The sequence below is a fragment of the Linepithema humile genome, chromosome 5, assembly GCF_040581485.1.
Source record: "Linepithema humile isolate Giens D197 chromosome 5, Lhum_UNIL_v1.0, whole genome shotgun sequence".
Classification (NCBI taxonomy): domain Eukaryota; kingdom Metazoa; phylum Arthropoda; class Insecta; order Hymenoptera; family Formicidae; genus Linepithema; species Linepithema humile.
In genome coordinates this window covers 809,296-836,805 of record NC_090132.1, presented here as the reverse complement: position 1 = coordinate 836,805, position 27,510 = coordinate 809,296, and the positions used below count along the sequence as shown (strand labels likewise).

Sequence of the window (27,510 nt, the reverse complement as noted above, 5' to 3'; positions counted from 1 at the left end):
TAAAATTGAATCACTATCGTGAACCATACGCCTATGGTAGACGTGCCCGCAGTGCTCCGTGAATGAAATAGCAACATGTACTTTACGATAGGAAATCAGTACTTACAAGTTATCGTGTACCTTTTAAGTGCATCGACAATGACTATATATGCAGTGCAGTCACGGACACGCATGTATCACAGATTTATCACGCTTGTATTCTAACTCACTTATTTTCATTGCCGACTTAAAATTATTTGTAATTGAAAAGAGAATTGATTGTTTCTCGGAAAGATTCCGATTTTTAAGGAATGTCATATTCCAATATTAAGTTAAATGCATATTTCTTTTATAATAATTCAGAAAGACTTGTTTTCACAAGTATTAGTTGAAGTTATGTGAAATTTCAGCGACATAAAATTTGTTTTTTTTTCTATGTATATAAAACTGAAAAATAGAATTTTTGCAAATTTTGTAAGAATTGTCTGTAAAAATTACGAAGACAAAAATTCCAGCATTCCGTAACACTGCGAAAAAGATTGTAAACGTTTTTCATATTCCAGGAACGTTTAACTGCATTACGATTTTTATTTTTATTTACTAGCAATTTTTTCAAGCAGAAAGTTTTCAAATTCCAGATTTACTTTATACTTTAGCTAAAACTACCATTACAAGAGTCTTATCCTGTGTATAGAGATGCTAATGAGCTATTTATTTATTATAATTGCAGCCAGGCTGGACGAGCATAGTCGAATGCAGCTGGGCTCAGCATGCCCTCTAAGAAGCAATACAACCTCGTACATAATGACGAGTACGACACGCGAATACCGCTGCATAGCGAGGAGGCGTTCCATCGTGGAATCGTGTTCCACGCCAAGGTAATCTAGAGTGATTTCTTATCCACTTCTTTCCTTCTGTACGCTCGCCTTCAGCTTCCATTTGTTTTTCTCAATTTTCGGCGAGTTTGTCTCGTGATTTCCGACCTCAAGTACATCTTGCACGCTCCTGTTCCCGTATTTTTATACCTCTGTCTTTCTAATTACGGTCTTTCATAAATTAAATGCATGCGAGCAAAAAAAACTGAACTTTTTATTTCTTAGAAATTTATAGAAAAAAATTGAGACACTTTCATAAACTAATTATGATGGAACTACGCGAAGAGAGCGAACATTTTGTAATTAAACTCGAATAATTTCTTGCTGAAATTTCTATAAAAAAAATTGTTAGCAATATTCGAAGAAAGCTTCTTGCTCCATAATGTTATCAAATCGCGTCTGGTTAATCGCGGTTGTAATTTCTAATCGCAAGAATCCCTTTGTAAGACTGCGCACACTTTCAGAAAATAGTAGCACTAACGGTCGATAGCGTTTCACGTCAGAGGAAAATGTATGTCGACTGTAAACTTATACTTCGCTCTTCTAACAGTCATGCGATGGGAACAATGGCATCTGTTTCTTTCGCGGTGCGTTAAAAAAATTTTACGCCTTCTTGGTTCCATTTCCGCCAAGTTTTGCACTACATAGTATATTACGATCCGTCGATGTAATAGATGGGGGGAGACGAATTTAGATACTGGGGCACCTTAATAAAATAATACTATAAGACGCGACACCCCGGCGTATATATTTCTAAATGAATTCGAGAAACTATAGATATACGGAGCGCGCGAGAAGTAAAACGTGCAGCTGATATTTACGAGCTAATATTTCTCGCGATGGCTAGCAAAAGCCCGCCGCGCGATCTTTTTGCAATGAAACTCAATCGTGCGGCGGATGTAAACTACCAGCCTTCAACCGCGGAACGGACGGGGCGAAGTGACGTAAAAAGGACATTCCGCCAAAAGAGACAACGTGGCGTATCTGGCGTGACGAAAGTGATTCGAGGAACTCGATAATACCGGCCGCGAGCAATAATATTTAGACGTCGTCGTTGATGGTGCAACAATTGCGACGACAGCGACGGCGATATCGGGGCTTATTTCTGGCCACACCGTCGTGTGGCCCCTGTCGTGACGTCATCGTATCGTGCACGTGTTTATTTCGGTGGCACTTCTCCTGAGAAAGGTTAAAGCTTTTGTGCGCTGCGCGTTGTTGCCGCTCGTAAATTGCACGCCGCGAAGAAACCGCACAATGTGGAATTTGCATTTGGTTTACACGGCATCGTTGACGTTCGCGCTTACGCAGGAAGCGCCACGGAGGTCCGCGATGCGTTTCTAAGGGACGTCCGAAGCTCCTTACATTTTCTCATGACTCGCAGAACCTGAAATTATTTCGTTTGTTTGTCAGCTTAAAACAATATCTCGAAGATGAAATTTCCAGATAAAACAACAGTTGTAAAATATGCATGCTGCCTTTGTGTTTGTATTATATCCAAAGAATAAGGATGTAAACTCGGAAATTTACTTTTTCGCAAGAAGACTGCGAGGACTCAGAATTATCGTGTGCTCTGTTTTAATTTGTAATATTTTTTGCGCTCCGAGACAGCCGCGCTGTTGTATCACGGTTGAAGAAACTATGGTCTGAAAAATTAAAACATCTTTTACAAGGATACCAGAAATAAATAATAAAGTAATTTACTTTCCAAATTACAAAAACGTCAGTTTGTCTTCTTCGAAGTAGGTTCCTCGGAATTGTATGCACGCGTCATATGCATGCTTCGTAGCATTTCTGGAACTCGTTTTCTGAAATACCTTTCTGCAACTGTGTCACATTTGCTCCGACCGCTAAAATTGTCTCAAAATGCCGTAACTCCTTTCACGTTGGAAAACAAAAAAAAAAAAATTGCACAGTTCGAGATGGAGTGAATAGAGAGGGAAGAAGGTGATTCAACGTTGTTTTATCTTTTGAAAGATTTTTTTATTTTTATCGCGGAATACGTGAGAACATTACTGTGATGCAGAATTCACGATACGATTTTGAAATGCACACGCGCGACTCGTTTCCGAAGTCTTTCCAGAACTTTGTGGTGAAAATATTGACGGTTTTCAAACTTAGCACACGGCTGGATGTGGATCGCGTTACACGTGCTGGATTCATTGCGAATTTCTGTGTCAGCAAAAATTATTATTGAAGCTTTATTGTCAGATCTCGACTGTCTTGTAATGTCTTTTATGTATTCGCGTTGTTTAAAAAGCGATTCGATTTCTGCTGCTTTTCACTGCCGGTCGGCGTGGCATAAATTTTCCTTGAGATGTTGTGGAAGAGACGAACAATCGGTTTAATTCGAGAAGCGCCGCGAGTATTGCTCCGGTTTTTCCGCTTCGACGAAACGATTTTTCGTCCTAGTAAAGCCACAATAATTTTAGCGACGTTAGTGGCAGAGGATGGTAAATGACGCGAGCACCCGGGAAAAGGGGACACGTCTATGCAGCAGCCAAAGTTACCGCGTCTTGGTGCTACTTTGTGAATTAAGCCCGTAAGATGAACTTTATTTCTGTAAGATCTAAGGAACCCGAAATCTGAGAGGTCGACGCGCATGTAATTTTATTATTTGAAGTTTTAATTAACCACAGAATGTGTCCATTAAAAAAATGCACTTAGCGTTTTTAGGATGATTATTTTCAGCGTCGATTAATTTTAATCGATGGTTCAGACTTGTCAAAATTGCCAAAATTTTGAACTTTTTTCTCCTTTGATGACGATATTTCAATGTTGGCAATTTTATCGACAAGTTTTAATCATCGGTTAAAGTAAATCGACGCTAGAAATAGTGAGCTATAAATGTAGATGTCGATTTGCACCACGAACTTGCAATCAATATTGCATCTGAAATAGCGTACACACTTTTTACAATACTATAAAGCAAGTAAAATCCCGACAACGGGATTGTTTCACTTCAAAATCTACTTACGTATAATCCATCATGCCGTATATCGCACAGGTAAGCTTTTGATCTATAACTCGAGCTTTTTGTGCGCGGTAAATTGAAGAGACGAGAGAGAGAGAGAGAGAGAGAGAGAGATTTTATAGCAGGAACTGTTTCTCAATTCGTTCGCTGTTATCGCGAGCCGCCGCGTCGCTATCGATCGCAAATTTATAAAGAAGCCGTCCTTTCCTCCTGTCGTGAGCCGTGTGCGTGGGAGAACACCACGTGTGCGTCGAATCAGCCGAACACGTGGCTAAGACCGTCGCTTCAATGGGGGAATTCTAAATACAGATCGTCAGAGAGACCGTAGTCCTCCTCCGCGGTATGATTATGGCAGCGTAACTATATGTGCACTGCATACACATGCGAGCGGGGCGGTGCGTTCCGTACGACGCTCTCGTCCGAGTCCTGTCATGGTTTATCCCAGGGCGGATAATTTATTCCCTGAAAGATGATGACTGTGGTTAGTTGCACCGCGGCAAGCGGGAACTTGCGTCCCAATCAACCAAATTTATATTTCGCATTTTATAATTCGAGAAAGAAATGTATATTTTCAAGTGCAATCTCGACCACTTTGGAGAAATTAAGAAAATTAATTTCACAATTAAGAAAGTGTTAAATATATTAATTCGATTTCTTTCAAGTTTGAAAGAAAGATATCGCTACAGCTAATATTTACGGCATATCAAGAGGCGTGCCACGTGTATTCCTTGCTTCGTGAACTGTTAATAATGCTGCTGTATTTCTTCTGTTCCAGTTCATTGGTTCGATGGAGGTTCCGCGACCGACTAGCCGAGTGGAGATCGTGGCGGCGATGCGAAGAATCCGCGTGAGTACGCGTAAATAGCTAATTAGCCTAGTTAGAGCGGCAGCGCGGCACAATCGTTCTTCGCAGCCGTGCGTTTCCTGGATTGATTCGGATTTGTTTTCTTTCGCAGTACGAGTTTAAGGCCAAAGGGATCAAGAAGAAGAAAGTGACACTGGAAGTTTCGGTGGACGGGCTGAAAGTGACCCTGCGGAAAAAGAAGGTAATTTTTTGTTACGCTACGTTGTTACATGTTCGTATGCGCATAATTTGCTTGAACGTGTTAACTCATTTACCGGATAAGCTAATTTGAGATAAGACGAGTCCGTTAGACTCAACGGTATATCGCATAATTTGGAGAAAGAACAAAGGGAAATGCACTTGAATATTGGCGCATTTTTGCGCTTAGAAACAATCTGCGTTATTGTTGGGAAAAATGTACTTTGTTCAATATCTGCTAGTTTATTTTCTTTCTTACGCAATTATAATAAAAAACGCAATAATTTTACGAGACTTTTCAAAATAAAAAATTTGCTATATTAATCTAATTCTTGTAAGGAAAAGTGAGAAATATTACTTGCGACATGAAGTCTTGAAAGTTTAAGTTTCCCGCGTAGATAAAGAAGACTTTTCCTGAATGTTGCGAGCAAAATCGAGTGTGCGGTGATATGCATTTCACAATAGTTGTAATTTATCACGAGAAACGATTTTGGACAAACGCCACGATGTATTCGTACTGATACACATATACGCGATATATTCTCGAAGTAATATTTTTGCTATTTGTGACTATTTTCGCAGAAGAAACAGCAACAATGGATGGACGAGAATAAAATATACCTGATGCACCATCCGATTTACAGGTGAGATTGAATTCACTTTTCTACATTTACCGTACTTTTGAAATTTTTATTATTCAGAATTTTAGAAAAAAGAATCTTGCGGTAAATTTTTAATAATTAATCCAACATTCGTAACTGCCGATTGATGTTGCTGAAACCATCCTCACTTGTGTTTAATTATAAACCAAATTTATTTCCAAGTTGTAAACGACTGAGTTTAATTGTTCGGAATGCACGAAGTATGTCGCGTGTCCAAGAATCCGACAACACTGAGCAAGCGTGATATTTGCGCTTGAGAGACAAATTGTTTTCATGTCTGACGCATACTAACGTCAAAATACGTGCATGTAATAACGTCAACACACCAGTAAACAGAAATTGCATATTCGCGCCCAGAGATGTTGCTCGAAAATAATGATCTCATTGTGAGGACGTCACGACGTGCTGCGCGTAATTTTAGAAACAATAGACAAGCGATTCTATGAAACAATTTTTCAACAAAACCAAAATCGTACGTGTTTCAGGATATTCTACGTCTCGCACGATAGCCACGATTTGAAAATATTTAGCTACATCGCTCGCGATGGGAGCAGCAACACTTTCAAGTGTAATGTCTTCAAATCTAGCAAAAAGGTAAAGTTTTTGTGATAACCCGATTGATAGCGTCGAGCTCTTCCTACATCGAGCATAATTTTAGATTAAATCGTACAAAAGCGAGAAAGGATCGTTACGCAGACGCAGTTATGCAATACGGAATTATTATTACACTTGGCTCGTTTTTGTCGCACAATAATGTCCAGAAAAGTTAAAATTAATTAAGTGATGAATGATGCAACCGAGAGAGGAGAAGGGAAGTTTCGTCGAGGACAAGATTCGATATACGCTCGTTTGCAACTGGGCGAAGCCGGCTGAACTCTGGCCAGATCCATCCGCTTTTTTCGTTTCGGTGTGCGCGATATTGGCCGACGTAAAGTTACGTCGAGCACGTGCGTGCATTACGCGAGCCGCGACAATTCACGCAGCCCGCATCGTCTCGTCGCCTGGCGCTTTATCAACTTACGTTATTGTAAACCTATAAATAAACGCGCGGGCTCCTTGACGGTCTATGCCCCTCCCCCCTTCGCTCTCTTCCCCGCGATCTTTTCTCCGTCTCGGAGACGCGAAGACGGCGGGGACGTGCGCGCCGCTGCATCCCTGTCGGGGATGAGAGTGTATTTTCGCCGTTTCGTGGGTGGAGGGATAGCCCCCCGATGGATATTGCGACGGGGTGGTAGCGCGGGGCCACGCGGGGGACGTATCGTTTTGTCGTGTATTTGCAGTGACGGCTCGCGGTGCTGTTTGGCATCGAGTTGTTAAAATAGTCCGATATAGGCCGGGCGCGAGATCTTCCGCGACATCGGCGGACCGGTGACTGGCGTCTGGCGGCGCACACCTTCGGATCCGGAAACTCGTCTAGTCTCTCTCTCTCTTCGAGGAGAGTTCATTTGCAGTAGATCCTTTGTAGTGATTTTAATCTGTATCTTAATATTCACACTAACTTTACTATACATTACTTTTTCTTCTGCATTTCTTTTGTTTGTAGAAAAAGACTCGAGTTTAAGCTCTTGATGACTCGCACTCGCACGCTGAAACGCACGTGATTGTTCTTTTAATTGCAAATTTTCTGATCAACTTGGAGTCGACTTTTCCCCAGCGAACTAAGCAAGCAACAGACTATTATATTTGTCTTCAATCAATTTTTTAAGTCGAACTAATAAAATTCTAATTTAAAGATTGAGTGTGATAATTTTTCTCGACGTTTTTATTAGGGAAAAGTCTACTCCGAATTCATGAAAATGAGATTTGGGACACTTTATATCCGAATGTTATGTAAAACTGCTTTAAAATGTGTGTGTTCGACAGTTATCGGTAGAAAGTTTCGTTCGTTCTCTTTTGTTGATTATTTGGAGATTTCGGTCGCTTTGAAAATCTGGGTGAATCCAGAAATAACCGGCGATCATAGGAGACGATATATATCTAGGGTGCCGCAGAAATATCTGCCGTGGCCAAAGTTTTAAATTATCGGGCGAAACTTCCAAAAAGCTTTTACCTCTCTCCCTATTTGCCTCCGCGCACGTCAACTTTATGCCGCTTCTCGAGAGCGCACATTTATGCGCTCGCTCTAGCTGGACGAAGTTTCCATTCTTTGCTTTGTCTTCCGCGTAAGACAAAGACTTACGTTTGAGGCCGCTCCCCTTTTCGAGCTATTTCCTTTCTCGGCTGTTTGCCGAGATATCTGTCCAGTCAAACTTCCCGTTAATAGCTTTAAATTTTGCGAATTCGTTTAAAGATAGAATAATTTTCCGCACTACGCTTAAACTCGAAAGATTTTCGGGCGAATTTATCGCACGCTTGTTCGATGTGTAAAAGTATACATTTGAGAATTATGTAACATAATTGCAAATTGTTACGAGAAAACGCGTAACACGCGATGATATATTATTTATTAGCCGGGGGATATAAGAGTCGCGAACGGTCGACAGTTAAGTGATGTGCTGCGTTGTAGGGGTCGACTATAGAACAGTGCCCCGAGCGAACTTGGAGCATCGCTTTCCGCATTCTGCTCAGTTCGTATATTCGATAGTATAAACACACGATTTGTGCATGAAATTTTCGGACAAAAGTCCACAAGGCTATTAACCTATAATTTTTTACTATTGATATTCAATTATTTATGTAGAAAATAAATAAGAATAACGAGGAAAGTAATTTGTTAATGAAATGATGGAATAATTATTTTTTCTTTTAATTATATTTATTATTTTCTACATGTTTTGAAAAAAATCTATCTACTTTGAAATAAAAAATTGCCGCGATGTCGAGGATATAGCACAGTATGAAAAATAAAGCGGTAAAAATAAAAATTGCACGACTGAAAATAGAGATGAGATCTTATTAATAACTGAATGATTTCACTGTAGGATCGGTGCCTCGTTTTCAGGAGCTGGACGTGTACGAAATTGAACTACAAAACGCAATTGTACAAACCAATTTATCTCAAAGATCATTCCGCAACAGCGAGCATATCGCTCGCAATCGCTTTTATCAGACTTGAATCTAGAATCCTCCAAAAGCAAATTCCTCTCTATTTACTTCCAACATTCACTCCATTTACTGCTCGAGTAAGTCAAAATGAGAGAACGCGCCGGTAACGCGTCAGTAAATCAACGAAATGGCTTCTTTTCTTGCTTCATTTTAGTCTCAACGAAAAGAATGCAATTTATAGGAGCGTCTCATCATTCATAAAAATGGATCTCAATTACTTCGGACATACCGGAAACGGCAGTCGAGTTTAGATTATGCTAACGGACAGACAGAGAAGGGGGGAGGGGAGAGACAGAGAGAGAGAAACGCGGAGAAGTGCCATTGAGCGGGCCGAAAGCGAGAATATTAATGCGCTTATAAATAAACCGGAGGAAAAATCTAGCGAAGCGCGCGGTGCAGAGCGCGGCTCCGGCGCGGCGTGGCGCGCCTCTGCACGCCGCCGGCCAAGAAACCACGGTAGGAAGCCGCACGGTTAACTTCGGCTCTCCCGCGTTCCCGATTTTACAAGACTTACACCCGCGGCCACCCTCCTCGTCACCTTTCGCTTCCTTTTCCCTTTATCGATATTCGATAGGCGATTGAACGCGCGGTGCAACGACGCGTCGTAAAACGCGAACGGCCCGAACGGATCCGCGACGTCCGTGGAAGCGATTCTGTGGAAACGACGCGGCTCGTCTGCAGAGATTAAACAACGTGTCGCGGTGATTGAACGGGAAGAAACGAAGATTGAGAGATGTATGTACGGGAGTGACGTGCGAGTGGAAATAGGATCGTTTGATTACGAGATGTGATCGCTGTAACATGACAGCGCTCGGTAAGAGATCTGCGCGGCGGCGATATGTAATACGATGTTTCCCGACGGGCGAAAGGCGTGCAGTGATGAAGAACAGTAATTTTATTGATCAAAGAGAACAAATAGTGATACGCTGAGATATGCGACGCTTGATATGTGCGTTCACTCGCATTCCTTTTATTATCCTCATCCGGGCAACGTGTGGTCATTTCGCGTTTTTTCTCCATTTTCGAATAACGTGCGTGTCTTTTAAACCTTTCTATATTTTTGTGCTATCACAAGTATTATTGTTATTACTGCTAATATACTGTAATAATATATAATATAATACTTGACATTTGACGCAGTTGACACAGCTTTTCTCGATATAAAGTAGCTCGCCCGGAAACTAAATTAAAAAGACGTGGCTTTGGTACAACGTCATAAAAAAATAATTTATTCATGTTTAATTTTCGCATCCTCATAAGAATCTGATCTTATGTTTATGTTTTATGTTTAACATCTACTTGAATCAGATCGTATATCACTAGAGCTCGTTCCGCTGACTTTTTCGCAGTAGTTTCTGTTGCTTTCAAAAAGATAAAAGAGTAATAAACATGTTGAGCTTGAAATATACGTGTTCACTCCGGAACTACATCAGTTCTGATTTTTGACATCGATTTTTCCACCGTCATTTCTATCGTCGAAACGCAGCTCAATATATAATTTACAAGTGCTTAGATGAAATTCAATGCTGATATAAATAATTCGTCATTTTTTAATTGACGAAGCTCTTTATTAATTTTCTCGATGAAAGCTTTGAATTAAAATCAATTATCGCGTAATTAATCGCGATGAAAAAACAAGTTTGACAAATGCAGCTCGTTTTATGCGCGGAAGCGAGGCAGATCCGTAATGGCTTCGTAAATTACGCACGATTTAGCGGGGAATTTGCCAGATTGAATCCACGACGACTATTTATAATTGAAAACACCGCGCGCGGACAGATTCACGTCAACATCAATTCTTTGAAAATGTACGCACGGCACGTTGCAAGCTGTGTTCGAGTATGCAAAATAAATAAGTGCCACGGGAAGGCGCGCGAAACGTTTTTCGTTTTGCGGGAGAGGTTTCTCGCAAGTGCGATATTCGCTTCAATGATCGATGATTGCCTACTAGGAATTGTCAGTGTCGAAGCATCACTGTTGCTGCTGGCATCAGGAGTAATGCATTTTAGACGTTCGCAAATGTTTACTTGATATAATTTGTCAGATATGCACACATTTCACATACTTTGACGCACGCCTAATGGACGGTCGCTCGAATCACGTATTTGATCATGTTTATACAATTGGATGTGAAAAGGCACTTGAAAGTTTTCTCAATTACCGAGGCATGTTTTAGGAAGAAGTGAAACTTGCAGAAGAATTTTGGAGGCGTTAATAAATTTTTATCTCCAAATCCTCGCAAATCAAACTTTTAAGATGCAATTATATAATAAAATTGTGTATTCGATCTCAAACTCTTTTCGATGAACTTAATCTTAACAGAATTTTCATTGCAGGCTGTGAAGTGTTGTGAATTGAAACGTTGCAATAAATAAGTGACCTTAGATGTTCTTGCGATTTTTATTTAAATGAAGAGTCCATCCTTAATGTTTCATCCACGTCAGTCGCGAATCGCTCGGTACATAAAATTTTTACGCGTGTTTATATTCTTTATGGCCTCGACATGCTGAAATAAGTTCAAAGGAACTCTCAAAGTAAACGGTTCGTCTTTGTGCCGCGAAATGACGAGTCATCTAAATAAAAAAATATAGTCCGCGAGACACGCCGCGCAATGGATGACAGCGTCCGCGACTGTGAATACGTGAAAATTCGAGGTGGACGCGAGAGGGGACCGTGAGCCATGCTGAAAAATCCGTTCAAGTCGGCGATGGCTTCGACCGAACTCCCGATGCCACCGAGCCCTGGCGCTAGCAGCCCTTTAGGCTTCGAAACAACACCCCGACCTCGCAAAAAGCTTTCTTTCAAAGAACCGGAGACTTTGAATTACTTCAAAATGCGCAAGCCGTCAACGCGTTCCAAGCTGCTACACGCACAAAATAGCTTTGATTTAAGTTTCGACGAAAATCCCTTCGAAGAGGAAAATGAGAATCTCGATGAGCTCGAGGTAAAATATCGCTCATCTTTTCAAGATTTTATTTATTTCAAAAATATGCTTTTCCCGATGTTGAACAAATAACAAATCCGTTGAATAGAATTGCTTGAAGATGACCGATGTAGGAGGCTCGTTAATATTCGTGTTAGCCTGATAATTTTTATATTGGTTTTATAACAATTCAATGTTAGTTGCGTATGTTTTTCGCGTGCATATATTCGTAAATCTACTCGCGAGATAAAACAAGAATTTTGTTTGATCAGAGTCAAGCGATGAGGGTGGTCAGAACGGTTGGGCAAGCTTTCGAAGTGTGCCATAAATTAAGTATTAACAACACCACCGAGGATCGAGGAGACAAAGATGGGGAGAGCCACGGTGAAAATTACGGTGATGTTTACGAGGACCAAGACGAAATTCCTAACGAGCAATCCCAGCCTTCTCCGCTACCGGTGCATAAAGGTGAATATATATCGCGTTGCTGATTAATTGCTGATTAATTAAAATAATTTTCAAGTTTTGTCCCATCATTTTTGACCTCATTCGTCAATTAATCTCTGAAAAATTGTAGCGCGCAAAAGTGGTTTTAATAAAATCATCCATAAAAAATTTCTTGTTATTTTTTAATCTCTATTCTATTTTGTATTTATAATTCCTATTGTTTTGTTCGCATTTCAGACATATCACTATTGGGGGATACTGAAGATTCGGTTCCCGAACAAACGTCTGTTACCTGTCTACTTCGATCAAACGATGGACCGGCGACAACGACTTCTACCTCACCAGTTCGACAGTCGCCATCGGTAAGATTCACAACTGAAATAATAAATTTCAAAACATGAAATAAATTTTATTCTATTAAATTATTCCTGTGGTATTTCGAAATGACAATTATTATTTATAAAATGCATATATTGCCTGCATGAAATACATTGTATAATAATAATTCTTTCAATCTTGGAAGCAAATCGCGTATTTCTACTTACTTTCTGAGATCTGTTGAACACGAAGCACCAGTCGAGGTTTTAAAATAGAATAGCACGTTATCGAAAAATGTTTTGTCTTCATAATAGTAGAGTGTTCACTACTTTCCAAGTTCTGCTGGAGTACAATTCGTAAATTCTAAAACACCTCCTTGTGTTCCATTTCGCAAGAGTAATTTATTTTCTTATAGCTTCCAACAACCAATTCCATTCGCGTGCTTTGAAGCAATTTTCACGTGAAGTTCGCTTTTGCAGTTGTCGATCTTTCCGTTTATTGTTATAATAATGTACATAATTTAAAGGTTTATTTTTCTTTTTTTTTATAGGGCACGGTGACCTCCGAGTGCGGAGGTTTATTGGTGGGAAGCGAATTAACAGCCCTGAAGCACGAAATACAGCTTCTACGTGAACGTTTAGAGCAACAGAGTCAACAAACCAGAGCTGCCGTTGCCCATGCGCGACTTCTTCAGGATCAGCTGGCGGCGGAAACGGCAGCGCGCGTCGAAGCTCAGGTATATAAATAAGTGAATCAATTACCAGAACACACAAATATTTCGCCAACTTGTCTATACACGATTTGTCATCGTCTAATTGAGACTAATTTATCGAAGTAATAAATAAAACAGATTATGTAAGCTGTGCTATTCATATAAATTATTTTCACCGTTCTAATTGTTTTTCAATATTCGGATAAAATAAAATAGAGTGTATCCGTGAAAGTGCGAAGAGATATTTAAATAGCTGTCGCTAATCATTACTGATAAGCGAGATTCCGAGAATGGAATTTTATTTCGTGATTAAATATTTTAAGATTTAATGGAATTTTATTTAATTCTACAAATATGATTGTTTCTTTTTATTTTAGGCGAGAACGCACCAACTTCTAGTGCAAAATAAGGAATTGCTAGAACATATAAGTGCGCTAGTGAGCCACCTGAGGGAACAGGAGCGTGTTTCCGGTGGTCACGTCACCTCGCAGTCGCAAATACCGACGCCCGCGTCTCTGCAACAAAACGCGGCTGTTTCCGATTTGCCGAATCTCGGCCAGGTAACGCTCTACCGAATTCCATGACACGAGTGCTCCGATGGAGTTTGGAACCGAAGCACCGACTGACCGAAACTGCGTTGCATCTCAATTAACGTTTAACAGAATGCATCTTTGTACTTCTTTTTTTTTATTTTTAATAATCGTTAACGCCTTTTGTACGGACTTCTCCCTTTTTTAACTTTATAATAAAATGTTTTATACACATCCATTTTCTGTTTTGCACCCATTGCAACACTACACTTGTCGACTGTGTGCGCAATCCTCCGAAAAAAAAAAAACGTCCTTTTTTTTACGCCCTCATGACTTAGCGATGCACGCACTATGTTTTAGGCGTTTTCGTTTGGTGCCGATAAGACGTCAACGGCGAAAACAGCCGTGGCCTCGACTATTTGCATTTTTTGCGCGAGCATTTGCGCCTCGTCCCTCATGGCGCAAAACTTACAAGTCCGAAAGATTGCCGATCGAAATCTGTACTAACATCGTGCAAAAAATAACGGGCGGCGAATGTTTTATGCGTTCTGAGTGATTTGACGCAGTTGCGTGTACATTGTCTCTTAATTGCTTACACGTTTGCATCGAGGTATTTTGATATAGCGAGAAATGAATCTTTCATGCTAAGATATTGACTAATCTAATAACAATTAAGCACCAGTGTGACGGTGTTGTCTAACAGGTCTTCGCACGGGATTTCGGAGTGCGCGCTGCCAACAAGTGCTAGGTAATATGCTACTACTCGTTACTAAAAATCTTGTTATCAGAATAAGCGATTCTAGAGAGTCAGAAAAATCGAAAGACACTCGGGTCCAAAGTATCTAACAAAATGTCCGGGAATTGAAAAAAAAAGGTAAGGGCGATCAAAAATACGATTGGAGAACACAGATATACAGTTGTCGCAGAGAGTTCTTGCTTTCTAGCTTTGTGCAAATTGAAAGATTCGAATTATTAAAAAGTTGCAATGTTGCATTTACGTTTCGAAATATCTGAATGTTCAAATTTACAAACGATCGAGATTACGCAAATAACTGTATTTAATAGTGAATAAGGGACGATTTTTGTACCTTAAACCGCGGATTTCAAAGATCTTGTTCTCCAAACTACGTCTTCTCGAGTAGTGCCAACGGACTGGAGGGCAGAGTTCGCCATGGGAACTGGATCCGCCGACCTTTCCGTACTGCTCGTATCCACCGGAATCGCTTTATTCCGGCAGCCTCGGCGCCATGGGGCTTCAGGCTAATAACGCCACCGCCGATCAATTGCAGTTCCAAACGCAGCTCTTGGAGAGGCTGCACAACTTGAGTCCGTTCCAGTCTCAGAGATCGCCCTACAATACGCCGTCGCCGTACGCGATGGGCCCGAGTCTACTTCTACCTCCGTGCAGTGGACCGACAGTGAGTAATCCTCGTTATATATATATCTCGAATATACGCGTAAATTTAGCATGTTAACATGCTAAATTTGTCAATAAGCAAATCAGAATTAGAAATATGATTTATTTTACGAGTCTTGAAATTGATGTTATTTGAAAGATTTAAAATATTTATAAATAATCGAAAAGTAACAAGAAAAATTTGCTAGGGATTTTATTAAAATTCTTTTTGTGCGCTACAATTTTTGGGACTATAAAAAAAGATGAAGGTTTAAAAAAATGTCATTTTCTTAATTTCCGAAACGCGATTTTTCAGAATTCGGCCCAGTTGTCGCCGAGCTCCGCATCTTTACGAGTTTCCCAACCGAACAGCTTCTCCTCGTCACCGATTATGACTCATAAGCTCGACAGTTATGGAACGGATAATTCGGACGCGCAGCAGAATGCTTTCATAAAGCCGCTGCCGTGCACCAACGACAGAAACATCATTCATTCGTCCACCGATATTAAAGCTAAGCAAGAACGCGTTTATCCGCAGGACGATATTCCTCCGATAATCTTAGATCCGCCGCCGCAGGGCAAACGCGTGGACACTACGGTGAAGAAAGCAAGCCCAAAGCAAAGTTCAACGACACTTAGCGCGCAAGACAGCAGGAATAGTACGCATAAAAGTCTGGCGACCATCCTACGAACTTCGGGTCCACCGCCTTCTCGCACAACGAGCGCTCGATTGCCCTCGCGCAACGATCTGCTGAGCGAAGTGCAGCGAACGACTTGGGCTCGTCACACAACCAAGTGACTCTGAATGCTATGCAATAATCTGTGCGATCTCCCTATAAAGCTAATGAGTTTAGAGAATTTGAAGGAAAACTATGTCAAATATATCCTATTAGTTAGACATTGCGAAAAGTTACGCGTGGCTTGAAAACCTCTGAATTTCACGGACAACAGGGTTTGCATTTCCCTCTCGGTTGTTCAAACTCGAATCCCGAGCATTGTATCTAGAAATTCCCAACAATAAAATGTCATTTCGCGATGCTTGAAGCTGAATCGTGCAAAAAACGATCGTTTAAATCGTCGAATGAAAAAAAATTCGTTGCCAACAAGAAAACTTTGAGAATACTTTTACAAAGAATTTTTATAAAAAAAAAAAAAACTTTAGATACGGCTGTCAATATAGAGTCAATATTATTGCGTGTAGTGAAGTTCATGTGACGTTCATAAAAATCGCGATTTCAACAGATTGCAAAAATTCGTTTGTATCTTATAAGTACCATCTATGGAGTGTTTTGTAAACATTGGAGTATGACGTAGTCGCGTTTTGGAGAAATTAGTGGATGTGCGCGTCTCACGCGCGTCTCGAGCGCGTCCGGAAGGGCGAATTGTAATACGTAATTTGTACATTTATTCATGTCGCGACATTTAACTCCCATGTGTAAGAATTTAGCGGGCGAATCTGTGCCAAAAAGTATCAATTATCAAGAGAGTTTATTTTCAGTATATTTTTAAGTAATGTAAATAAAGATACGCGTGATCATAGATAAATGCATACTTATTTCAAACCTTCATCCTTATAAACGTATCGTCATTCACCGTGCATTATCACGCAATATCCTTTTTCAATTGCAACTAAATTAACATGATTTCTTTTTGTAGAATCATACGTTCACACTATACGTACGAACAGTATATTGCGAACTCCTTTATTGGCCTTGTCTTTAGCTTTTCGCTGAATAATATGCACATTTATGGTATGATCTAATATCTCCCGAGAATAAAGGTGCACGTCGAATTTGCGTGCAAACAAAATGTTGACTAATGCAATAGAAGAGAATGCGCGCTAATAGCATATGCATATTAATAGCTTACACAACTTTCATTATCTTGAATGTGCCAGCTAATGTCCATTTCAGTTCCAACGAACAGTGCGTCGAGAAATCGTCACGAGTGTCGGATCAGATAATTTGCAGCGAATAATAAATTGTGATTTTTTTTGTAAATAATTTTATCAGGTGTAAATCACGACGTGTGTTACACATGATAATTAATGATATTTATCAAGCACGCGAGCATTCTTCTACGCGACTAAAAACTATCACGTTTAACGCCAAACCATTCGAGTTCCGCGGTAGATTTGCTTTCCTTTTTACATAGCAAGACTATACTGTGTGATATTAAGAAATATGATTAATATAGCAAATATAATCACCTGTGGCGTATAAAATGCAAGTTGACTCATGGCCAGCTTCGTCGACGGACGAAGTGGAAAATCCTGAAATTCTAAAACTGAACAGAATGCATGGACGAGATAAGCCAACAGCTCTAGGTAAAATTTTATTATCAATAAGATCCTATAGGTATCTTAAAGATATCAGATATCATAAAAAAAATAAGGTATCTTAAAGTACTCAAATTTTTAAAAAATTCACACGTTTTATTTAAGATTTCTAGAACAGATAGATCATTAAAAGCAATAAAAGATCTGCAAAGTGTCTCACAAAAGTATGTTTTTTACCCTATTGTTCGATTCATTATTTTAATAATAAAAAAGACAAATTGGACTAACTCACCGATCGATGAGCAGCAGCGGAGTTGTTATTCTGTTGTTCTGCATAGTTGATCTGTAAAATACGAAAATAAATAATCAAGATTAGAATCGCGTTAAAATAATTAATATTTATATTTATTTATTAACATTTATGAACTTATATTTGCGTGCATTAAACTTTTAATTCGTTTTTTAAGCAAATATGTAATAACAGATTTATTTGAAAAAAAAAATTAATATGTAAAAAATTGCTAATAATTATGAATATTAACTAATGTAAATATTTTGTTAAAATTTTAAATCTTTGGAAACACATTTTCTACAAATAAATAAATTATTATTCACCGTCAAATTGATCCGCCGGCGTCTGATGCTCCTCCTGAGTCTCCTCCTCCTCTCAGTAGTCTTCAAAATATTCACACGCGTTCGCGTCACAAATACGAAAATCGCATGGCACTTTAAACGGCACTCCCGACGCGCATTTTATATTATTGCGAGATTACGTCGGAACGATTTACAACAATATTTTAGTCGACACTCCCGACACGCGTATTTTGTCATGTTAGGACAAAATTAAAACTCGAATATCGCTTCTCGCTTCGTTTCACTTCACACTTCTCACACCTATTACTTACTATATTTGAACAATTTCATAAATTAAAGGCTAATTTGCAATCGATCGTCGAAGCTCGTGAAGCATTAACGATAATTACATTGGGCAGTATGGGAATGATTTTCGTGGATCGCGTGTAGCACGTATACGTGATAGTAATCATACTCTTCCCTCGAGGAAAGTGATTACCAGCGAAGCGAAAGGGTGGAGTCGTACAAGCTACAAAGAATGTATAACGACGACTATTAATGTGTTCTTTCGATTCTTGTCACTTTCAAATATCGCAAGTGGTTCCTTCCGTATGTGAGCAATCACCTAAAATTAAAAAAAAAACCTGCATTGAAATCACGTTGCTTCGCATATGTAGATTTAAATTTGGATTGTCGATGAATCGCGTATGATAAGCGTAATAACTTATGTGTAATAAATATATAAAATAAAATACTCAATGAAAAAGAATATAAGTTTCTCTTTTTGGCTGGAACCATCAATTTCTCTCTTAATTATTTATTATATAAATGCACAAATATTAAAAAAAAAAATAGTCGAGAAAGTTAAAAGAGCTGTTAGTTTAGTAAAATAAAAGGATTATTTTTTTCTAAAATCGTACATCTGAATGTTGATTATTTCATGTTCGAAGTGCATATTTTAAACAAGACATATAGTTTATGAGATTAGAATCGACTTTGATCAAGTAGGGCGTACGCACGATCATCACAGGCGCGTTGATCCGATCGAATCACACAGAATATAGGATGTTTAAAGGTGTGTCATGTGACCTCGGATCTCGGATTAAAGATCGCTTATAGACACGTAAACAAAGAGATTCAAGTTCTATTGAAATCCTGTAAAAAAAAAAGGATTGTTTAGTAAAATTTATTCTCAAACTTGGAAGGTGAATTGTATTTTTGAACAATGCTGTGTGTTTCTTAATAAATAATGCATTATTTATAAATAAATAATAAAAGACAGTGGTTGCACGTGTGATGGCAACGCCTACACAAACTCTAAACATATCTATTTCAAATCTCCGAAAATGTTGATCGAACATCGATATAAAAATATTATATCCTAAATTTTACGTCACGTCACTTCATGTTACCTTTTGCCGAATTCTGCATTTGCATAACTGACGTCATAAATTTAATAAGAAAGGCTCTCGTAATTGACATCATTTCAAACGTAAATGGGTCTCGGCGAGCTCCGCGGGTCGCTGAGCTCTTCATTACTCGCGTGACCGAAGGAGATCTATGATCGTTGTTCGAAGACAGTAATTGGTATCCTTCGTCGTTCGTAGGTGGGTCCGTCATCCCCGTCGCAGCCGCAAACGCCGACCAGTCGACAGTCGGTTACGTTTGCTATCGTCGAGTGTCAGTGCGACGAAGTTTCCGCCGGGAAAGATCGCGGATTATCGCAAGCGAGCGCATAGACGCGAGACCTCGCGACAATATGCAACGCATCGCGATTGCTGGTCAGTTGACATTACATATTATTGCTGCACGAAAAAATTCACCACACTACTTTTTTCTTCTATTAAATGTAAAATCACTTTTTTCCTTGATAAAGCATGGTGAGACGCTGATAGAGACTTTTAAGTTATCAGCAGACTAAAAGTCTGTTTGATAAATTTATTTCTGTTTGCAATATCAATATCGTTTGACCTGATTAGCGATATCCGAACGAATGAATTTAAGTGAAACTTTGCAAAATCCAGCATCGATAGAAAAGCCAACGCTGGACGACGGTGGGAACGACAGCGAGGATGATTATTCGGCGTCCGTTTGCGCGATTATGCAGCGACGGAATTCGACACGTCGACAGAGCCGACGAAAACGGCGTCCATCGTCGCCGTTCGGCACCGACGTCGAGAACATCGCTCGCCGTCGATCCTCGGCTTACACCACGAGCTCGGGCGAGTTAGTATTTGCGATGAAATATCTTTTAATGCTGCGTTGAAGTTTCTTTCTGAATACTTAAATTCTAGCAGAACAATTTACTTGAAGTCTGTAACGAGCAAATTTTCTTTGCTACGAATCTAACAAATATGACGCTTAAATTGTATTTCTTCATACGCAAGTATCGGATAATAATGAATTTAATAGCACGATAATTTCGATGGAGGAAAGCGGCAATCAGGAGCAGATTTTCGAAAATCTCAAGCTGCACAAGGAGGTATTGAGCGGTGTGAAGCAACAGCCTTGGCCTCTTCGACGTAAGATCAAGCTCGTACAGCAGGCTAAGTCTTACGTTCGACGACACGAAGGCGCTCTGCAAGAGAGACTCGCTCAAAGTCGCAGCACTAAAGATGTTATAGCACGCGTTTCGATTTACATGACTAAGGTATTCTTTTTTTTTTTTTTTTGCGCGCGATTAACATAAAACTTGGAAGCAGCGCGCGGCAAAGTTCGTAAATGGATCTCGTCTTTTAGAAGTGGCAGTATTTCCGACGCGAGCTGATTAATCTGCAAACGTGGCTGATACCTTGGCAAGTTCGTATCATGGAGATCGAGTCTCACTTCGGATCCGCCGTTGCGTCCTATTTCATTTTTCTCCGTTGGCTCTTTTGGATCAATTTCGTGATCGCGGCAACTCTTACGGCGTTCGTGGCGATACCCGAGGTGAGATACTACTTCGCAAACTTCTTGCGCACCTCTAACATTTAACAAGGACGCGATTTTTTTCCACTTTCCGACAGGTGTTGACTGCGAATGCGACGCTCGCCGGCGAAAGGAAGATTATGCTGAAGGAAGAAAGCGTCAAGTCGAAGCAGTTGTTGACTCTATGGGAATTCGAGGGAGTGCTGAAGTACTCTCCGTTCTTCTACGGGTGGTACACCAATCAGGACTCGAACCGAAATTACAGACTACCTCTGGCGTACTTCGTCACCAATCTGGTCGTGTACACGTATAGCTTCGTCGCAATCCTGCGCAAGTACCGGCTAGATCTCTTCTTGTCGAATATCGCAGCACAGCTTCTTCTTCAAGCCGCACGATTTAACAATTGAGTTCTCGTAATTAGCGATCGTCGAATTGGCAGAAAAGAAACACTTTTTTTTTTAGAAGAAAGAGCAAAGCTGATGTACTCCAAGCGGAATTGTTTCATTATTCTCGAAATCATTCCGTTGACGTTCTTGTTGGAAAGTAACGAAGCAAGTATATGAGCACATGATGCCTTGTTTCAGAATGGCGGAGAATTCGCGTTTGAGTAAACTGACCGAAAAAGAGGACGAGTACGTCTTTTCGTGGAAGCTTTTCACTGGATGGGATTTCATGATAGGTAATCCGGAAACTGCGCACAATCGCACGGCCAGCATCGTGGTCAGCTTCAAGGAAGCTCTGGTGGAAGAAGCAGAGAAGCAGAAGGACGAAAGAAAGTAATCGATTCTATATAATTCACAGCTCTGTAAAATTGAACAGACGCGGCGTTAAAGATATGGCATTAATTATTCAGATCTCGAATTTTATATTACAACAAATAAAACTTTGCGAAATTTGAAAATCTTATTTTTAGTAGTAGAAGAGTGAAAGATCATTTTTCTACGCAACGCTCTTCAGAAAATTTGGCCGCCAGGTACGATTAATATATTGCACGAGCAATTACTTTTACAGCTGGAAAGTCATATCGATGAGGATATTCGTGAACGTGGCGGTGTTATCGTTGCTCGCGTTGTCGGCGTACGCCGTAATCAAGGTGGTCGAACGGAGCACGACGGAGAACGACTCGCATAACTGGTGGCGGCAAAACGAGATCACGATCGTGATATCCCTGATTACGAACGGCTTCCCAATATTCTTCGAGATCCTCGGCTTTCTCGAAAGCTACCATCCCAGAAAGCAGCTCAGAATGCAACTGGCGCGGTAAAGCTACTTAGTAATCGAGCTATTTACTAATTGTGACAGGATGCGCTTTACTCGCAATGGAGTACAAGCGATACACTTGGCCGCTCTTTCGTTTCAGGATAATGGTCTTGAATTTGCTAAATCTCTACTCACTGATATTCGCACTGTTCCATAAAATAAGCTCTATGGTACGTAATTCGTTATTATCCATGGATTAAGGATACGACGTGCAACATTATTCATCGGCTTTATCGGCCGGTTTACATGTTAAATATTTTTCTGCGCAGAAACACGATCTTTACAGTCTTAAACCGACAAACACGAATTGCGTGCGTAAATCAGTGCCATGCGGAGACGACACGGAGGTAACACGTACACAGCAGATCGTGACAATGGCATCTTTGGGTCTCATTTTAATCAGCAATGCTAGCCACTCTCATGCTAAGAGGGAAATCCCGGAACAAAGTATAATCCGTTTGTTAACCGCTGCGTTTACAAACCGATCGAAATACTTTCAGATATATGTGTTATAACATTTCAATTTATAACAAATTTTAAAAAATATATTTCAGTAATTCTAAAGTAAAGTGCGCAAATATTTCATGTTAATAATCTATCTTTTTTTGAACTCCAAGGCGCTTATAATCATCCTTTTAATGAAAAAAATTCAATAAAAAAATTTGAAAATTTAGAAAGTAACAAATGCGCTTTATGAATGGCATTTTATGTGTTCTATAAAGACTTTTTTAGGGAAAATTTTATCAATTCGATTGTTTTAGCACTGTCATCCATCAGACAAGAACCTCCTCTTAATCCCTTTTTGGATATCAACACACTGTACGAAGAATTTAACGACACCTCCGATTATGATGATTATGTGGATTATTATCATTACGAAACTTCAGATATAGATAGCGACGAATCCTATACCACATCTTATAAGAAAGAGAATACTCAAAGTACAGATAAAAAATTCTACGATGCAAGTTCAACTGTGCCCGCGAATTTTTTGACAGATTCAACAATTGCCGAAAATTTCTCGACGAGTTCCACTTCGTCCCAGAGTGAAACCGTAGCATCGACAATCACCGAATCAGGCACAATAAAAGGTAATTACAAATCTTAAACTGACATACAAAAAATAATATATTATGTACATGCAATTGCAGAATCAATGATTACTGATGACTTTACCGAAAACCCTTTGGATCTTTCGTCGCCTGCAGATAGCAAACAACAATCTGTTAAATTTAGTTTCACACCTACGACGGTTGCAACGTATACGTCAGAAAGTGACGTTTCTACTTTACAATCGAATAAACGTGTAACTCAGTCTTCGAAAGAGATTTATGTGATAAAATGTTTCGAAAAAGTTTGCACCACTGCGTCGCCAAGAAATTTAGGTAAATATTTGTCAAATCTATAACTATTTTCCCGAAAAATTAGAGAATCGTTATCATTACTTTTCTGTGTTTAGCGGTAGATAAAATTTTTCCAAGTATTTATTCATATGCGCTTGCAGCTATGTCCACGGGACAATTAGATCTGAAGACTCGCAAAAAATTACGTCGATTATGCTGGGAAACTATGTTCGGGCAAGAGCTCGCCAAGATCACTGTCATGGATTTGGTAAGATACAAAACAAAAAAGACGCTTAAATATATAATGTCGCAATAAGAAAGCATTAAATTCTATATACAACTCTTTAGATACTCACCATATTAAGTACCCTCAGCGTGGATTTCTTCCGTGCCGTTTTCGTGCGTTTCATGAACAACTGCTGGTGTTGGGACTTGGAGAAACAATTCCCGCAATACGGCGATTTTAAAATAGCCGAAAACATCCTGTATTTAGTGCATAATCAAGGGATCATTTGGATGGGAATGTTCTTCAGTCCCGGTTTAACGGCACTGAATCTTCTCAAACTTGTCATCTTAATGTATCTACGCTCCTGGGCGGTTCTGACGTGCAACGTGCCGCATGAAGTAGTTTTCAGAGCCTCCAGGTTATTTATTTATCTATTAATATTATACCATACTTTTGCAGCAATTAAATAATTAAAATATGTTAGTAACTTTTCGACGCAATTTGTGCTTTGTTAGGTATGTTAAATGTCAATACAAACAATTTGCATCTTTGATTCGTCAATAATATTTCATGTCTTCTCATGCCTATTTCTTCTCACGCAACAATTGCTTTCGCCATATTTCAGATCTAACAATTTCTACTACGCACTTTTATTGACCATGCTGTTCTTATGCGTGTTGCCGGTCGGTTACGCTATAGTTTGGGTCGAGCCTTCGTGGCATTGTGGTCCATTTTCTGGTTACACAAGGATTTACCATTTAGCGACGCGAAGCTTAACAAAATCGCTTCCGCAGCTGATTCAACGGTATGTCTGTGTTTTTTTTATAATTGCGTGATTAAATTTCGACTCACTTTGCATGAAAATCACATTTCATTATAAGCAATGCACATATAATCTATTTCGAAATTTAATCTGATCTATTTAGATGTATCGATTACGTCGCATCGCCTGGTATAGTAATACCACTCATTGTTCTGATGACATTAATTATTTATTATATGGCATCTCTCGCTAAATCCTTGCGAGAAGCGAATAACGATCTAAAGGTACAAAGAAATCTATTAATTTCTCTTTGAATTCCACATGTAACTAAATTGTAGTATGTCGATGCTTATTTATATAATATTGGATTATACTTACACGCAGTAATGGGTTTCCTTCAGATGCAATTACGACACGAGCGTATAGAAGAACGTCGAAAACTCTTTAAAATCGCGGAGAAAAGGCAAAATGTAGCCGATACTCCACTATCGAGATGGAAGAAGATTCTTCCAGCCTTGCCGCAGGCCAAATCAGAGTTATCTCGAAATTCCGAAATAACTCAGAGAGATGACGTTCAAATCGGGAATGTGAGTGACGCGGTGGAAAAGAAAGGATCAATACCGAACGATACCGAAGAATCGTCGCGCCATAATCAAATGTCTGATAATAGTAAACGAAATGAGGAAGAAGTTGATCCAAAATTAAATGATACATCTTCCAACAAAAGGTACAACATTAATTATACTACAATAATTTAAAAAATGCCTGAAATAAATATAGATTTCAAATCAATTGCAAATTTAAACATATTAACATTACGTTATCAATTATGTTGTCGAATTGTAAACAAATAATATTCTCAAACAGACCAATAAGCGTTGGATGTTCTTGGGACTCGCAGTCGAGCGAACAGAGCGTTATACCGGAAATTCAAATAAATAATGAAAAAGAAATTGTGTGCAGCGATACTCATGAATCCGCCGAATTAAGCGATGTGCCCGAAGATCGTGTTCAAGAGATAACGTAATGAGCCTAGTGTAATCAATAAAAAATGTGAATAAAATATGTAGGTAATAATTAATATTTTCTAGCACTACCACCTTAATCTAACAAAAATTTAAAAAACAATTGAAAGTTAATCCCAACTGAATGCATCATCTCGTAACTAAGCACGAATGAAAACGTCTTATGGTTGTATCATATTTATTTCTACAAACGTGCTATAAAATACTTATAAATATTTAGAAATAGTTATTACTGCTATGAACAATGTAATATAATTAACTCCAAAATAGGCTCGAGATAGATAGTCGAGGCACGCGTAGTCGAACACCATACACGCAAAATCACACTTTGATTGAGCATTGGCACGTACGTAAATGTCTTCGTCTTATTGTCAAATATTATATTACGTATTATTCGAAATACTTTTAATGAGCTATTTTATTGAGCTATTTCAAAATTAACGATATGTGTGTTAATATAACCCGCAAAGATAAAAATGTATGCTTATCGTTAAAAAATGTATAGTTTGTAATTTCAGTGTGAGTTAATTGTTCCTTTAATCTCAAATAAAACAACGCTTATTAAAAAATGTCGACAATAAGAAACACAAGTAACATGCATAAAAAAATTATTCTACATTATCGTAGCGCGCTTGTTACGAATCAAGACAGATTTCTCCCGAATATTTAGTATTTCTAGAACTTGCGATACGTGACAGATCAACACTTGCGTGTCAAGCGATTACGTTGCTCGTCTAAGAGTATTGACGCTTCACTTATAATCTTGGCAGTGGTCCGTACCAAAAATAATAATTGATATTCGTCTATTACGGTGAGAGCTGTCTTTGTTTTGACAAGAGCGTGAAGTACATTCGCTCTTTCGAGGTCGAGCCATCTTTGCAGCGCCACTTCTCTTTCGCGCGGGCCACCGAGAGGCACGTCGGCCGGTCCCCATAGCGAGAATTCAAGCACAGATTTTACCTATTCGTCAAAATATTATTTACACGGTAAAATAATTTGTGGATAAATTAGAATCGGATTTCTTTTTTTAGAAAAAAAAAAGAGAAAATTTCGCAGCAAAATGGAATTAATCTAAAATAGATTCTCACCTGCGAGAGAGTAACCGCTTTTTCGTGTACAAGTAAATCTTGCACAAGTGGCAGCTCGTCCGTCAGATGCAATTGCTGTAATGCTATTAGAGCGCATTCGCACAGGGAGACTCGTTCCTCGCCGGGTTCGTCGCTCGGGTCTATGTTCAACCTCCTGCAAAACGGAAATTAAAGGTTGCGTGACGAAATTAGATTATTATATCGAATTAAAGCTGTCGTCATGCGAAAAATACTAACCCCTGCAGGAGGTACAGCCGATAATAGACATCTTCTCTGCAGAGTATAACGTCGTTCAGAGACTTGCTCGCGTCCTCGATCCCACGCGCTTGGAGACTTTTCAAAGCGTTAACCAGTTGAAGAAACACGAATGATGTCTCCCTGTTCACACCTTCGTTGTTTATGTCCTTCGACATCGCGCCGAACGATTGTATGGTGGACACATGCAAGCACGGAACAATCGAAATTGTCGCTAAAATGAGAAATACCGTTACACATCGTATGCAATCGAATATTTTTTCACCGCACAGGTCACAGCGTGTGTGCTTACCTTCCATATCTTCGTTCCAAGATAATTGAACTTTCTCCATTATCTCTTTCGGCACTTTATCTATGAATTCCGCTACAGGCGTTAGATAAAAATCTCTTTGTGGCATAGGCATAGCTAAATCGAATGTTATGCAGAGAGTGACGTTCTGATCGTTCCATGTCGCCGGGCAAAATATCCTCCTGCCGATGGAAATCGATGTCGGAATATCGATATTAAAATGTTTCAGCCGCGGATTCGCATTCTTCAGAGCACGTAGACTTGCCGGCAACTGAACGATTTGATTTTCCTGTTGTTAATATTTCATTGTTAATTATTTTTATATTACATTTTTATCAATATTTGAGGTTCAAAAGAAATAAGTTCCTAATATGTGAAAATATAAAATAAAATATGGAAAATATATACGATGATTCACAGATACGGATACATTCTTTCCACGCTAATATGTAAACACGTTATCAACGTCTTTCACTTAGGCATTTTCGAACCAAACGTATAATTTCCAAACATTCAAATATCATAATAATTATTAGCAAAAAAATATAAAATTATATCGAAACAGCACAATAGTCAATTAAAATGTTTGTTAAAAATCCAACT

The 27,510-nt window shown here is 39.2% G+C and overlaps 3 protein-coding genes and 2 long non-coding RNA genes across 14 annotated transcripts in view; 2 read left to right on the top strand and 3 right to left on the bottom strand.

Annotated features, from left to right (window-relative positions):
• The first annotated feature begins 714 nt into the window (after window positions 1-714).
• LOC105675517 (carboxyl-terminal PDZ ligand of neuronal nitric oxide synthase protein) lies at window positions 715-16,445 on the top strand. Of its 4 annotated transcripts, none has more exons than XM_067356435.1 (11): window positions 715-857; window positions 4,601-4,672; window positions 4,782-4,871; window positions 5,450-5,511; window positions 6,015-6,123; window positions 11,770-11,965; window positions 12,182-12,306; window positions 12,813-12,998; window positions 13,352-13,534; window positions 14,794-14,922; window positions 15,217-16,445. In XM_067356435.1, exons 1-11 carry the CDS (start codon window positions 750-752, stop codon window positions 15,697-15,699), a joined length of 1,743 nt encoding a protein of 580 aa, XP_067212536.1. In that variant the 5' UTR covers window positions 715-749; the 3' UTR covers window positions 15,700-16,445. The 4 variants fall into 4 exon arrangements, with proteins under 4 accessions (XP_067212536.1, XP_012228152.2, XP_012228154.2 ...); XM_012372729.2 differs by having other exon boundaries at window positions 14,647-14,922; XM_012372731.2 differs by lacking the exons at window positions 715-857; window positions 4,601-4,672; window positions 4,782-4,871; window positions 5,450-5,511; window positions 6,015-6,123 and adding exons at window positions 8,286-9,309; window positions 10,911-11,518 and having other exon boundaries at window positions 14,647-14,922.
• Window positions 857-6,015, bottom strand: LOC105675519 (uncharacterized). Of its 4 annotated transcripts, XR_010890569.1 has the most exons (5): window positions 5,226-5,460; window positions 4,523-4,856; window positions 3,829-4,287; window positions 2,382-2,497; window positions 857-2,238 (listed from the first exon to the last, which is right to left on the bottom strand). It is a non-coding gene; the product is annotated as an uncharacterized lncRNA (long non-coding RNA). The 4 variants fall into 4 exon arrangements; XR_010890567.1 differs by having other exon boundaries at window positions 857-2,497; window positions 5,226-5,459; XR_010890568.1 differs by lacking the exons at window positions 857-2,238; window positions 2,382-2,497; window positions 5,226-5,460 and adding exons at window positions 2,719-3,743; window positions 5,489-6,015.
• LOC137000279 (uncharacterized) lies at window positions 11,816-12,813 on the bottom strand. Its single transcript, XR_010890573.1, has 2 exons — window positions 12,490-12,813; window positions 11,816-12,319 (listed from the first exon to the last, which is right to left on the bottom strand). It is a non-coding gene; the product is annotated as an uncharacterized lncRNA (long non-coding RNA).
• A 651-nt stretch (window positions 16,446-17,096) lies between the features above and the next one.
• LOC105675401 (transmembrane channel-like protein) lies at window positions 17,097-25,312 on the top strand. Its single transcript, XM_012372530.2, has 18 exons — window positions 17,097-17,226; window positions 19,359-19,532; window positions 19,776-19,977; window positions 20,164-20,401; window positions 20,491-20,679; window positions 20,757-20,992; window positions 21,243-21,434; window positions 21,670-21,918; window positions 22,019-22,088; window positions 22,188-22,365; window positions 22,680-23,009; window positions 23,070-23,303; window positions 23,423-23,529; window positions 23,610-23,905; window positions 24,113-24,292; window positions 24,414-24,534; window positions 24,652-24,977; window positions 25,118-25,312. The coding sequence occupies exons 1-18, from the start codon at window positions 17,124-17,126 to the stop codon at window positions 25,275-25,277; spliced, it is 3,585 nt and encodes a 1,194-aa protein (XP_012227953.2). The 5' UTR covers window positions 17,097-17,123; the 3' UTR covers window positions 25,278-25,312.
• Window positions 25,313-25,436: 124 nt separating this feature from the next.
• Window positions 25,437-27,510, bottom strand: part of LOC105675400 (uncharacterized) — a 59,252-nt gene continuing 57,178 nt past the window's right edge. For all 4 annotated transcript variants that reach the window (XM_067356410.1, XM_067356411.1, XM_067356409.1 and 1 more), the window contains 4 exons: window positions 26,911-27,196; window positions 26,601-26,832; window positions 26,364-26,517; window positions 25,437-26,235 (listed from right to left, as the gene is read on the bottom strand). In XM_067356410.1, the coding sequence (XP_067212511.1) occupies window positions 25,975-26,235; window positions 26,364-26,517; window positions 26,601-26,832; window positions 26,911-27,196 (933 nt within the window). In that variant the 3' untranslated portion in view covers window positions 25,437-25,974. The remainder of the gene's footprint in view (window positions 26,236-26,363; window positions 26,518-26,600; window positions 26,833-26,910; window positions 27,197-27,510) is intronic.